Source organism: Pristiophorus japonicus, chromosome 5 (assembly GCF_044704955.1).
Source record: "Pristiophorus japonicus isolate sPriJap1 chromosome 5, sPriJap1.hap1, whole genome shotgun sequence".
Lineage (NCBI taxonomy): Eukaryota > Metazoa > Chordata > Chondrichthyes > Pristiophoridae > Pristiophorus > Pristiophorus japonicus.
This window is the reverse complement of record NC_091981.1, coordinates 281477295-281489889: the sequence shown is the minus strand read 5'-3', so window position 1 is coordinate 281489889 and position 12595 is coordinate 281477295. Positions and strand designations below refer to the sequence as shown.

Genomic DNA, 12595 nt, shown 5'->3' with positions numbered 1-12595 from the left:
GTAGAAAACGCGGCAGCCAATTTGTACACAGCAAGCATTCACAAAAAGCAATGTAATAATGACCAGATAATCTGTTCATGCTGTAGGAAGAGAATGTTTAAGACAGTAGAATGGGATACAGATCAAGTAGACTGCTTTGAAAATTATACTATCGAATATGAAACTGAGCTAAACAGACCAGATTAGTCCCAGGTTTCATCTCTTGTTTCCACTCGATTAGTTGATATTAACCAGGAATCAACTAGAGACGGAAGAAAAATAAATTGCTATCTAGTGAATGGAATGCATGTGTCATGTGAGCACAGGCTGTGCTGCCTCCCAAAGCCCAACAGCTTGCCATTTAGACTGTTTAGGCTCAATCATGAAAAATTAGGTCTTGGGTGAGGGACAGAAGAGTGGCTGGCACATGTGCTACCTGCACCCAGTATGCAGCAGTGCAGGGAGGAAAAAGGTGTAAGGAAAGAAAGCAGATTATCTTACTCCATCTTTTTCTCATGGCAGATTTTTGACATTTACATGGCTACAGCAGACTACAACCCACTACCGACAGAGAAAGAGTCCATTCACCTTAAAGAGCGGCAATATGTGGAGATTCTCGACTCTGCACATCCACTGAAATGGTTGGTTAGGACCAAGCCTACTAAATCTACGCCCGCCCGACAGGGTTGGGTATCTCCTGCCTATCTGGACAAAAGATTAAAGGTAAACTTCACCACTCCAGTTAAGCATCAGTCAAGTACACATACACGGAAACATTAAGTTTAAGAAGTAAATTTATTTTGTACAGAAAGACATAAACCTAGATATTGCTGTTGACAGATGTACAAAAGTAGCCTCGCAGTGTCAGGTGTGCAAGTGTAGCATTTGCTTCCCACCTGTTTCCCAACCCTTGCAAAATTGTTGTAATTAGAATTTTATTTTGAGTGCTGAACACAGAGGTCCTGATTTTAACTGCCCCCGCTTGGTGGAAAGTTGGCGGCAGGCAATTGAAACGGGGCCGGTTACTTACCCATTGCATTCTCGGCATGTCCCGATCTGAACATGCTCTTTAGAGCAGGCGAGCGGACATCCGCAGGAAGGAAGTGGGCTCCTAATTTAAATATGCAGATCGGAACCCGATGTGCAATTAAGTCAGAGGCCTGAACAGGAGAACTGTGACAGCTTGCCCATCAGACCAAATCTGTCGGATCGTCCAACATCATCGGCTCAAAGACGTCCAACAGGTAAATAGCTAATTTTCTATTAGATTTCCTTGTGTGCCAGGATGAGCAGAAGTTGTCCTCCAAGCCTGAGATGGATGCCTTAAGTCTCACTAGCCTTGGGCTCCCCACCCAATCCCCTCCCTCCACCCCTGCCTCAACTGACTGTCCTGGACAGTTCCCGCCGGACAGGTAGTGGACTAGCCTGGATTCGGGTGGGAGATGGAGAACATTTATTCAAATGAGGCCTGGCAATTTAGGTCATCCGGGTCTCCCTTGTCCCAGACGACCGAGTAATTACAGGCCAATCAGCCTAACCTCATGGTGGGAAAATTATTGGAAAAAATTCTGAGGAACAGGATAAATCTGTTAGAAAGACACGGATTAATCAAGGACAGTCAGCATGGAGTCGTTAAGGGAAGGTCATGTCTGACTAACATGATGGAGGTAACAAGGAGGGTCGATGAGGGTAGTGCGTTTGATGGCAGACTGGTCACGAAAGTAAAAGCCCATGGGATCCAGGGCAAAGTGGTAAGTTGGATCCAAACTGGCTCAGAGGCAGGAAGCAAAGGGTAATGGTCGATGGGTGTTTTTGTGACTGGAAGGCTGTTTGTAGTGGTGTTCCACAGGGCTCAGTACTAGATCCCTTGTTTTTGTGGTACAAGTATATATCAATGATTTGGTCTTGAACGTAGAGGGTATGATTAAGAAGTTTGCAGATCATATAAAAATTGGCTGTGTGGTTGATAATGAAGACAAAACCTGTAGACTGCAGGAAAATATCAATGAACTGGTCAGGTGGGTAGAACAGTGGCAAATGGAATTCAATCTGGAGAAGTGTGAGGTAATGCATTTGGGCAGGGCTAAGAAGGCAAGGGAATACACATTAAATGGTAGGACACTGAGAAGTGTAGAGATATACAAGGACTTTGGAATACATGTCCACAGATCCCTGAAGGTAGCAGGCTAGGGAGATAAATTGGTTAAGAAGGCATATGGAATGCTTGTTGTTATTAGCCGAGGCATAGAATACAAGAGCAGAGAGGTTATGCTTGAACTGTATAAAACACTAGTTAGGTCACAGCTAGAGTACTGCGTGCAGTTCTGGTCACCACATTACAGGAAAGATGTGATTGCACTAGAGAGTGTGCAGAGGAGATTTATGAGGATGTTGCCTGGACTGGAAATGTTTAGCTAAGAGGAAAGATTGGATAGGCTGGGGTTGTTTTCTTTGGAACAGAGGAGGTTGAGGGGGAACCTTTTTGAGGTGTATAAAATTATGAGGGACCTAGAACATAAGAACATAAGAATTAGGAACAGGAGTAGGCCATCTAGCCCCTCGAGCCTGCTCCGCCATTCAACAAGATCATGGCTGATCTGGCTGTGGACTCAGCTGCACTTACCCGCCCGCTCCCCGTAACCCTTAATTCCCTTATTGGTTAAAAATCTATCGATCTGTAATATGAATACATTCAATGAGCTAGCCTCAACTGCTTCCTTGGGCAGAGAATTCCACAGATTCACAACCCTCTGGGAGAAGAAATTCCTTCTCAACTCGGTTTTAAATTGGCTCCTCCGTATTTTGAGGCTGTGCCCCCTAGTTCTACTCTCCCCGACCAGTGGAAACAACCTCTCTGCCTCTATCTTGTCTATCCCTTTCATTATTTTAAATGTTTCTATAAGATCACCCCTCATCCTTCTGAACTCCAACGAGTAAAGACCCAGTCTACTCAATCTATCATCATAAGGTAACCCTCTCATCTCCGGAATCAACCTAATGAATCGTCTCTGTACCCCCTCCAAAGCTAGTATATCCTTCCTTAAGTAAGGTGACCAAAACTGCATGCAGTACTCCAGGTGCGGCCTCACCAATACCCTATACAGTTGCAGCAGGACCTCCCTGCTTTTGTACTCCATCCCTCTCGCAATGAAGGCCAACATTCCATTCGCCTTCCTGATTACCTGCTGCACCTGCAAACTAACTTTTTGGGATTCATGCACAAGGACCCCCAGGTCCCTCTGCACCGCAGCATGTTGTAATTTCTCCCCATTCAAATAATATTCCCTTTTATTGTTTTTTTTTCCAAGGTGAGTGAACTCACATTTTCCAACATTGTATTCCATCTGCCAAACCTTAGCCCATTCGCTTAACCTATCTAAATCTCTTTGCAGCCTCTCTGTGTCCTCTACACAACCCGCTTTCCCACTAATCTTTGTGTCATCTGCAAATTTTGTTACACTACACTCTGTCCCCTCTTCCAGGTCATCTATGTATATTGTAAACAGTTGTGGTCCCAGTACCGATCTCTGTGGCACACCACTAACTACCAATTTCCAACCCGAAAAGGATCCATTTATCCTGACTCTCTGCTTTCTGTTAACCAGCCAATTCTCTATCCATGCTAATACATTTCCTCTGACTCCGCGTACCTTTATCTTCTTGTTGTGGAAAAATATTTCCGAGACTGTATAATATATAAAGAGAGGTTTATTAAATCGGAGACAAAGCTTTGGGAGAAGTATTAGAGACCCCTGTCTCTGAACCACTTCTCAAATTGGCATCTCCAGTGAGGTTCTTTTATCTTACAAATTACGTCACTTTACATCACATGCTTTAGCACTACAAAGCTTTTACTATCGAAGGCTAAGCTTTTGATATAAACCATCCTGCATTGTGACAGGGCAGTATAAACAAGTGCAGGCTTTTGGCACCGGTATAAACAAGCATACCCAGCACTTAACTCTCCAGTGTTCATTATCTCACTTTCCTATCTCCATAACTCAAGGCCAGCATACCTTGAAGTCGAACTGTTTTTTTTATATAAAGCGTAATGCATCAGTATTGTCCCTTACAAAATTCATTAAAGGGGAAAATAAAACAAATGTTTGGTCCCGTATACTAGTCAAGTATATGTCCAAAAATCCGCTCCAACATTCTGCAGTAACCTTTTGTGTGGCACCTTATCGAATGCCTTTTGGAAATCTAAATACACCACATCCATCGGTACACCTCTATCCACCATGCTTGTTATATCCTCAAAGAATTCCAGTAAATTAGTTAAACATGATTTCCCCTTCATGAATCCATGTTGCGTCTGCTTGATTGCACTATTCCTATCTAAATGTCCCGCTATTTCTTCCTTAATGATAGCTTCAAGCATTCTCCCCATTACAGATGTTAAACTAACTGGCCTATAGTTCCCTGCCTTTTGTCTGCTCCCTTTTTTAAACAGAGGCGTTACATTAGCTGCTTTCCAATCCGCTGGTACCTCCCCAGAGTCCAGAGAATTTTATAGATTATAGCGAATGCATCTGCTATAACTTCCGCCATCTCTTTTAATACCCTGGAATGCATTTCATCCGGACCAGAGGACTTATCTACCTTGAGTCCCATTAGCCTGTCCAGCACTACCCACCGAGTGATAGTGATTATCTCAAGGTCCTCCCTTCCCACATTCCCGTGACCAGCACTTTTTGGCATGGTTTTTGTGTCTTCCACTGTGAAGACCGAAGCAAAATAATTGTTTAAGGTCTCAGCCATTTCCACATTTCCCATTATTAAATCCCACTTCTCATCTTCTGAGGGACCAACATTTACTTTAGTCACTCTTTTCCGTTTTATATATCGGTAAAAGCTTTTACTATCTGTTTTTATGTTTTGCGCAAGTTTACTTTCGTAATCTATCTTTCCTTTCTTTATTGCTTTCTTAGTCATTCTTTGCTGTCGTTTAAAATTTTCCCAATCTTCTAGTTTCCCACTAACTTGGCCACCTTATACGCATTTGTTTTTAATTTGATACTCTCCTTTATTTCCTTGGTTATCCACGGCTGGTTATCCCTTCTCTTACCGCCCTTCTTTTTCACTGGAATATATTTTTGTTGAGCACTATGAAAGAGCTCCTTAAAAGTCCTCCACTGTTCCTCAATTGTGCCACTGTTTAGTCTGTGTTTCCAGTCTACTTTAACTAACTCTGCCCTCATCCCATTGTAGTCCCCTTTGTTTAAGCATTGTACGCTCGTTTGAGACACTACTTCCTCACCCTCAATCTGTATTACAAATTCAACCACTCATTCCGAGAGGATCTTTTACTCGGCGATCATTTATTATTCCTGTCTCATTACACAGGACCAGATTTAAGATAGCTTGCTCCCTTGTAGGTTCTGTAACATACTGTTCTAAGAAACAATCCCGTATGCATTCTATGAATTCCTCCTCAAGGCTACCCATGCGATTTGATTTGACCAATCGATATATAGGTTAAAATCCTCCATGATAACTGCCGTTCCTTTTTCACATGCCTTCATTATTCCCTTGATTATTGCCCGCCCCACCATGAAGTTATTATTTGGGGGCCTATAAACAACGCCCACCAGTATCTTTTTCCTCTTACTATCTCTAATCTCCACCTACAATGATTCAACATTTTGTTCATTAGAGCCAATATCGTCTCTCACAACTGCCCCGATATCATCCTTTATTAACAGAGCTACCTCACCTCCTTTCCCTTCTTGTATATCTTTCCGAATTGTCAAATACCCCTGTATGTTTAATTCCCAGTCTTGGCCCCGCTGCAACCACGTTTCTGTAATGGCCACCAAATCATACCCATTTGTAATAATTTGTGCCGTCAACTCATTTACTTTATTTCGAATGCTGTGTGCGTTTAGGTAGAGTGTTTTAATACTAGTTTTTAAACCATGATTTTTAGTTTTGACCCCTCTTGCAGCCCCTTTATATTCATACATATTGTCCCTTCCTATCACCTTGTGGTTTACACTTACCCCAGTGCTACTCTGCTCTGTTGCCTCCTGCCTTTTGCATTCTTTCTTGGGATCCTGTTCATCTGAGCTCTCACCCACTCTAACTAGCTCAGAGCCCTCTCCTGGGTTCCGAATACTCCTTGCATTGAGGCACCGAGCTTTCATGCTTGCCTTTTTATTACACTTTGACCTTTTAGAATTTTACTGTACAGTGGCCCTTTTTGTTTTTTCCCTTGGGTTTCTCTGCCCTCCACTTTTACTCATCTCCTTTCTGTCTTTTGCTTTTGTCTCCATTTTGTTTCCCTCTGTCTCTCTGCATTGGTTCCCATCCCCCTAGATAGAGTGGTCAACAACCAGGGGTCTTAAATTTAAATAAATTGGTAGGAAGTTTAGAGGAGATTTGAGGGGAATTTCTTTCAACCCAGAGGGTGGTGGGGGTCTGGAAGTCACTGCCTGAAAGGGTGGTAGAGGCAGGAACCCTCACCACATTTAAAATGTATTTGGATGTGCACTTAAAGTGCCGTAACCTACAATGCTACAGACCAAGAGCTGGACAGTGGGATTAGACAGGATAGGTCATTGTCGGCCGGCGCAGATACGATGGGCCAAATAGCTTCCTTCCGTGCTATAAATTTCTATGATTCTATGAATCCACGAGTGTTCCGTCTGCTTCAGGACTCTCACGAACACTGGACCCTCCCCCCTTTTTAAAATCGGGACTAGAGAATTTTCTAATTATTTATTAATAGACCTAAAATAATGACACCACAATTGCGAATACTTTTGTCTGAACTTCATCGCACATCAAAGACGTAGAGCACGTTGAGTCTGTGTACCAACAGCCACTGTCAGCACAAATATTGATGATAAAATGTAGAATAAAACCCCAACATGAAGTGCAAACAATATGTATTGATATTAACAATAGATATTAACAAGTAAATTTAAAGTTTTTGATCTACTTCAACATTCAGATAATAACTATAAATCATTCTAGTTTCAGTCTTGCAGTTTATAATACCACTTGAATCCTTGCATAAGATCGTTGCTTTAGAATCACACCACACCAATTTAATTAGGTATAAGTTGCTTTGTAATTGCTATAATAGAAATGTTTTGCATGGCATTTGCAAGGCACAATGAGATACCATTGGAGAAAGCTACCCTCAAAGGAAAGAGAACGATATAATTAACAATACACACTTAAATATACACAGATGTGAGTTAGACCCGGAATTTGAACCAGATAACTTCAATTGAATATTTGGTGATGGTGAACTATTTATCTATAGCTGTACTGGACATTTACTGAATTCTCAGTCTCTCTCTCACACTGCACTCGTTTGGCACCAATGATGAAACAGAAACTAAATGATGGTTTGTTACATGCATCTTCTGCTGACTGAGTAGATTAAACAGGGTTAATTTTTCTTGTGTCATAGTTCTCAGCCGAGGCTGCACTGGAAAGCCCTGAATTCCCTGGGGAGATTGAATCGGAAGATGAGTACCGGAGAAGGTTATAGTGAGTAGACTCGAGTCCCATTTCTACTCTATTGTCTTCTATTAAAATTGTCATTATTCTGTTCTAAAAATAAGAAACTCAGATTTTGATTTTTTTTTTTCAAAATGATTTTCAGGTTAACTGTTTCATGAAATAAGTTTGGCTTATTGCGGCATGATGGCCTTCTCTTATTTCCATGTTATTTAATTGGAAAATCTTTGATTACACAAAACATTTATGGAATCAATATTTTCTAATAACTGTATAAAATGTATTATTCGGATTAGAAATTTGTATTAACAATGTATTGTTGTTTATGTGATTACAGCTCCATTGTGCAGGATCTGATTGAAACTGAAAAGGAGTTCGCGAGAGATTTACGGTTCTTTGTTGACCATTATGTTGAACATACCGAAACAGATCCCCACGTACCGCCATCGGTAGCAAATGGCAAACAAACGATTTTCCGAAACATTAATGACATTACTGATTTCCACATCAGGTTTGTAATACAGGAGTATGCATATACATAACTGAATACAGATCTTTGTAAATGTAAATTATGAAGTTACTTTGGAAATAATGGTCTGTATAAAAAGGTGATCTCACAAAGACAAGCATTAATAAAGAAAAGTTCTGAAAAAATTGTAACATGCATCCCCTTACTAGGGTTAACATGGAATGTAATAAAAGAAGCATGCCTGTTGCTAACATCAGCTGATAAGGCAGAAGTGACTGGGCAACCCTGTGTCACCTCCTCCATGCCACTTGTATGTCTCTGCCATTGCCTCAGCTCATCTGCTGCTGAAGCCCTCATCCATGCCTTTATTACCTCCAGACATGATTATTCCAATGCATTCCTGGCTGGCCTCCCACATTCTACCTACGTAAAACAGAGGTGATCCAAAACTCACATCAAGTCCCGCTCACCCATCATCCCTGTGCTCACTGACCAACATTAACTTCTGGTTAAGCAATGCCTCAATTGAAAAATTCTCATACTTATTTTCAAATTCCTCCATGGACTCGCCTCTCCCTATCTCTGTAATCTCTTCCAGCAACCACACCCACCCCCCCCGAGATGTCTGCGCTCCTCTAATTCTGCCCTCTTGAGCATCCCTGATTATAATTGCTCAATGATTAGTGGCCGTGCTTTCTGTTGCCTAGGGCACAAGCTCTGGAACTCCTTACCTAAACCTCTCCGCCTCTCTACCTCTCTTTCCTCCTTCAAGATACTCCTTAAAACATACCTCTTTGACCAAGCTTTTAGTCACCTGCGCTAATTTCTACTTATGCAGCTCGGTGTCAAATTTTTTCTCATAATGCTCCTGTGAAGCCTTATGACGTTTTACTATGTTACAGGCACTACATAAATACAAATTGTTATTGCATAATCGTCCGGAGGGAGGGGTGGGGGGGTGATAAGCTAGATGCCTGGCTTGTGCTGCTGTCCTGAGAAAAGCATTTTTCCTTCGACTTGGGACTTCGACCATCATCATTGCACTGGACCCTGGAACTGTGTGTCCACTGATCAGCGGACTGTGGCTGGTCTAATGGCAGCTATCCAATCCAGAAAACCCTGGAGTTTCCAGAGTCACAGCTGTCGGGCAGCATACATCCTCAATCTGACCTCAGTACATCCTTCTTTTCAGTTAAGTACCCAGTAGTTGACTCCCAAGGCCAGTGGTCGCCTATACCTCTGCCTCTACTGGGAAGGAAGTACATCCTACTTCACTCACCACTCCTCTAGCTTGCTCATGCTCAGTCCACATGCTTCCTAGCACTATCTCATTCACAGAATGGATCTGCAAATCTATGTTGAAGCCTAGAGAGTTGTATTAATCTCCCCTGTACCCTGAAGCAGGACCATCTGCAGCATCAGCAGTTGTCTGTCTTCTCCAAAGTCAATGTCCCAAGCGCAAGTGTGAATCCCACTGCAAGCCTGCAGAGAAACGTTACATGAGGCTAACCCTGGAAACTTAAGAGAAGGGCTGAGAAATTGAATCAAACATTATATATGTGAAATATTTTTTACTCTGTTTCAGCACCTTCTTGAACGACCTTATGAAATGTCAAACAGATGATGATATTGCATTATGTTTCATCAAGAACAGTGACGGATTTGATAAGTACATGCAGTACCTGGTTGGAAGGGTACAGGCTGAATCTCTTATCACTAACCCAGCTGTCCAGGATTTTTATAATGTAAGTAGTACTTTAAGGAACTGTGAGTAAAGCTCTCATGAGAGTTTGATGTTGCCAAAGTAGTTAGACTAATATCAAACTAGTTGTTTTATGAAATGGTCATATATCAGTAAAATTACTTGTAAAATTGAGAATAAATAAGGATACACATCCATATATATTCATCCAAATAGTGAACCCAGTTGAATAATGGTATTGTTTCTGCTTATTAGAAAACTATTTTAACCAGTGAGACTCCAAAATAGTTCTACTTAAAGAATAGCTTGCAGTTTTTTTTAATTTAAGTTTCTCAATTTTGGTGTAGTTTTAAATTAGGACTATTTTCTTTTTTAAGGGGACTGTGAAAGGAAAAAGAACAAAACCAATACTCCAGTAATCCAAAAGCTTATTAAGTTTGCACTTATGAATAATAAATCATGGTGGCACAGATATATATATATATACAATTAAAATAGTTCTAGTACAAATTTAAATTGGCATGTATTGCCCAAAGGGTCTTTAACAGGAACTAAAATATAAAGCAAGTTAACAAAGTAGAGGGTTGGAACACATTCCTACTTCGGCACTCTGTTTGCATCATATGCTCCTAAGCCAGGTAAAACAGTGCCAGATGCAAAGTAAAGCACCCTCTACTCTATCCCAATAATGTATTTCAACCCTAACTTTAGTGCACCCATTACCCCAGTGTAAATTTTTCATTTATGCAGAAGCCAACCTGAGTAAGATTGCCAGATAAGTGCCAATTGCTGCTGGGAATCCCAATTCCTAAAAATTCCGAGGGCAATTCCTAACAGTAGAACTTTGATCAAATGTAAATAAATATGCTGCACTTTGAGGATTATATATGTTGTAGATATTTCTTTTGAATGATGCCTATTCCTTTTGAACTGTTTAAACATAGAAACATAGAAAATAGGTGCAGGAGTAGGCCATTCGGCCCTTCGAGCCTGCACCACCATTCAATATGATCATGGCTGATCATGCAACTTCAGTACCCTACACCTGCCTTCTCTCCTTACCCCTTGATCCCTTTAGCCGTAAGGGCCACATCTAACTCCCTTTTGAATCTATCCAACGAACTAGACTCAACAACTTTTTGTGGTAAAGAATTCCATAGGTTCACAATTCTCTGGGTGATAAAGTTTCTCCTCATCTCGGTCCTAGATGGCTTACCCCTTATCCTTAGACTGTGACCCCTGGTTCTGGACTTCCCCAACAACAGGAACATTCTTCCTGTATCTAACCTGTCCAATTCTGTCAGAATTTTATATGCTTCTATGAGATCCCCTCTCATTCTTCTAAATTCCAGTGAATATAAGCCTAGTCAATCCAGTCTTTCTTCATATGTCAGTCCTGCCATCCCGGGAATCAGTCTGGTGAACTCCCTCAATAGCAAGAATATTCTTCCTCAGATTAGGAGACCAAAACTGCACACAATACTCAAAGTGTGGCCTCACATTGTTATGCATTGTAATGAAAGCATTGCTGTTAAAAGACTTTTGAAGAATGCATCGTAAACGTGCTCCAAACCAAATTCCGAACCTAACACAACCTAGGTTGGCCAAGTTTGTATTAAATCTACAAATAATTGAATTTGGCCCTAGTTTAAGAATTCTGCATTCATGGGCATAGTTTCAGAATAAGGGGTTGCACATTTAAAACAGAAATGAGGAGGAATTTCTTCTCTCGGAGGGTTGTAAATCTTTGGGGTTCTCTACCAAGAGAGCTCTGGAGGCTGGGTCTTTGAATATATTTAAGGTAGAGATAGACAGATTTTTGAACAATAAGAGAGTCAAAAGTTATGGGGAGTGGGCGGGGAAATGGAGTTGAGGCCAGGATCAGATCAGCCATGATTTAATTGAATGGCGGAGCAGGCTCAAAGGGCCAAATGGCCTACTCCTGCTCCTATTTCTTATGTTCTTATAACGTTAAACAAAGTACTTTTTTAAAAGTCCTGAACTGATAATCTGGTATTATTGGAAAACGGTTATATGGTCTGCTTGGGTGCATTGGAACTTTGGCATGAGATATTCAACTTTGTGGTGGCTATCCATCTGATCATTGCTGTTCCAAGGAAGATGATTATATTGTCACTTATTGTACTCTTCAAAGATGAACTTTTTGTTATATGAGTGTCTAATACATTTGTTCCCAGAAATACACAGATGAAGTGTCATCAACACAGGACCCATCAGAGCCCCCAGTGTTACCTATACATGCTTACTTAGAGAAACCTCCCAATAGACTCTTGAAATACCAAAGTGTTCTCAAGGTGAGTCATGGTTTTCAGTGACTTTTCTGGAATTCTAATTAATATCAAAAATTTCCAACAGTCTTTCTACTCATCTTACCCTAATCATCCAAGTGTTTAATAATTATAATTGAACCTTTTTTTAAATTGGATTTTGTTTGTAATGTAGATCTTGAACTCAGAGAGCGTGTATTTGGTCACTGAGAAATGCACAGTCAGCATAAATCAGTGCTTCCATTATTAGCTTTCAGGTGGCAACAGGCAACCAAAGCTTCTGATCACTTGCATCTTAGTAAATCTAGTGATTTTAGATTTTGAACTTTATAGAAGTTTGGCATGGAGATTAAGAATTGTTTTGATCTTGTGGTTAGATTTAGCTCTAATCTAAAACTACAAGTTATAGAGATTCAAATGATATAAATTAGTACTCATAGAGTGGCACTGGTAATTACACATTGCTGTTGCTCCAGTAAGAAAGAATGGACAAAACTGATACTATCACAAGATACTTATGGATGAGGAAAAGCCATTCAACCCATCAAAATTTATCTGTCTAGAACAACCCTACGCTCACCCTATTGCTACATCTAATCATTTCTTCAATGATTTCAGGGTTTTTGCTTGTACCACTTGGCCCAGAAACCATTCCAAGTACTGATCACTCTCTGCATGAAGAAA

At 40.8% G+C, this 12595-nt stretch overlaps 1 protein-coding gene across 32 annotated transcripts in view; it reads left to right on the top strand.

The window, feature by feature from the left end:
* The window catches only part of LOC139264722 (obscurin-like), a 571531-nt gene that overhangs the window by 365799 nt on the left and 193137 nt on the right, over positions 1–12595 (top strand). For all 32 annotated transcript variants that reach the window (XM_070881692.1, XM_070881694.1, XM_070881707.1 and 29 more), the window contains 5 exons: positions 502–702; positions 7403–7482; positions 7790–7963; positions 9507–9666; positions 11822–11938. In XM_070881692.1, coding sequence (XP_070737793.1) covers positions 502–702; positions 7403–7482; positions 7790–7963; positions 9507–9666; positions 11822–11938 — 732 coding nt within the window. The remainder of the gene's footprint in view (positions 1–501; positions 703–7402; positions 7483–7789; positions 7964–9506; positions 9667–11821; positions 11939–12595) is intronic.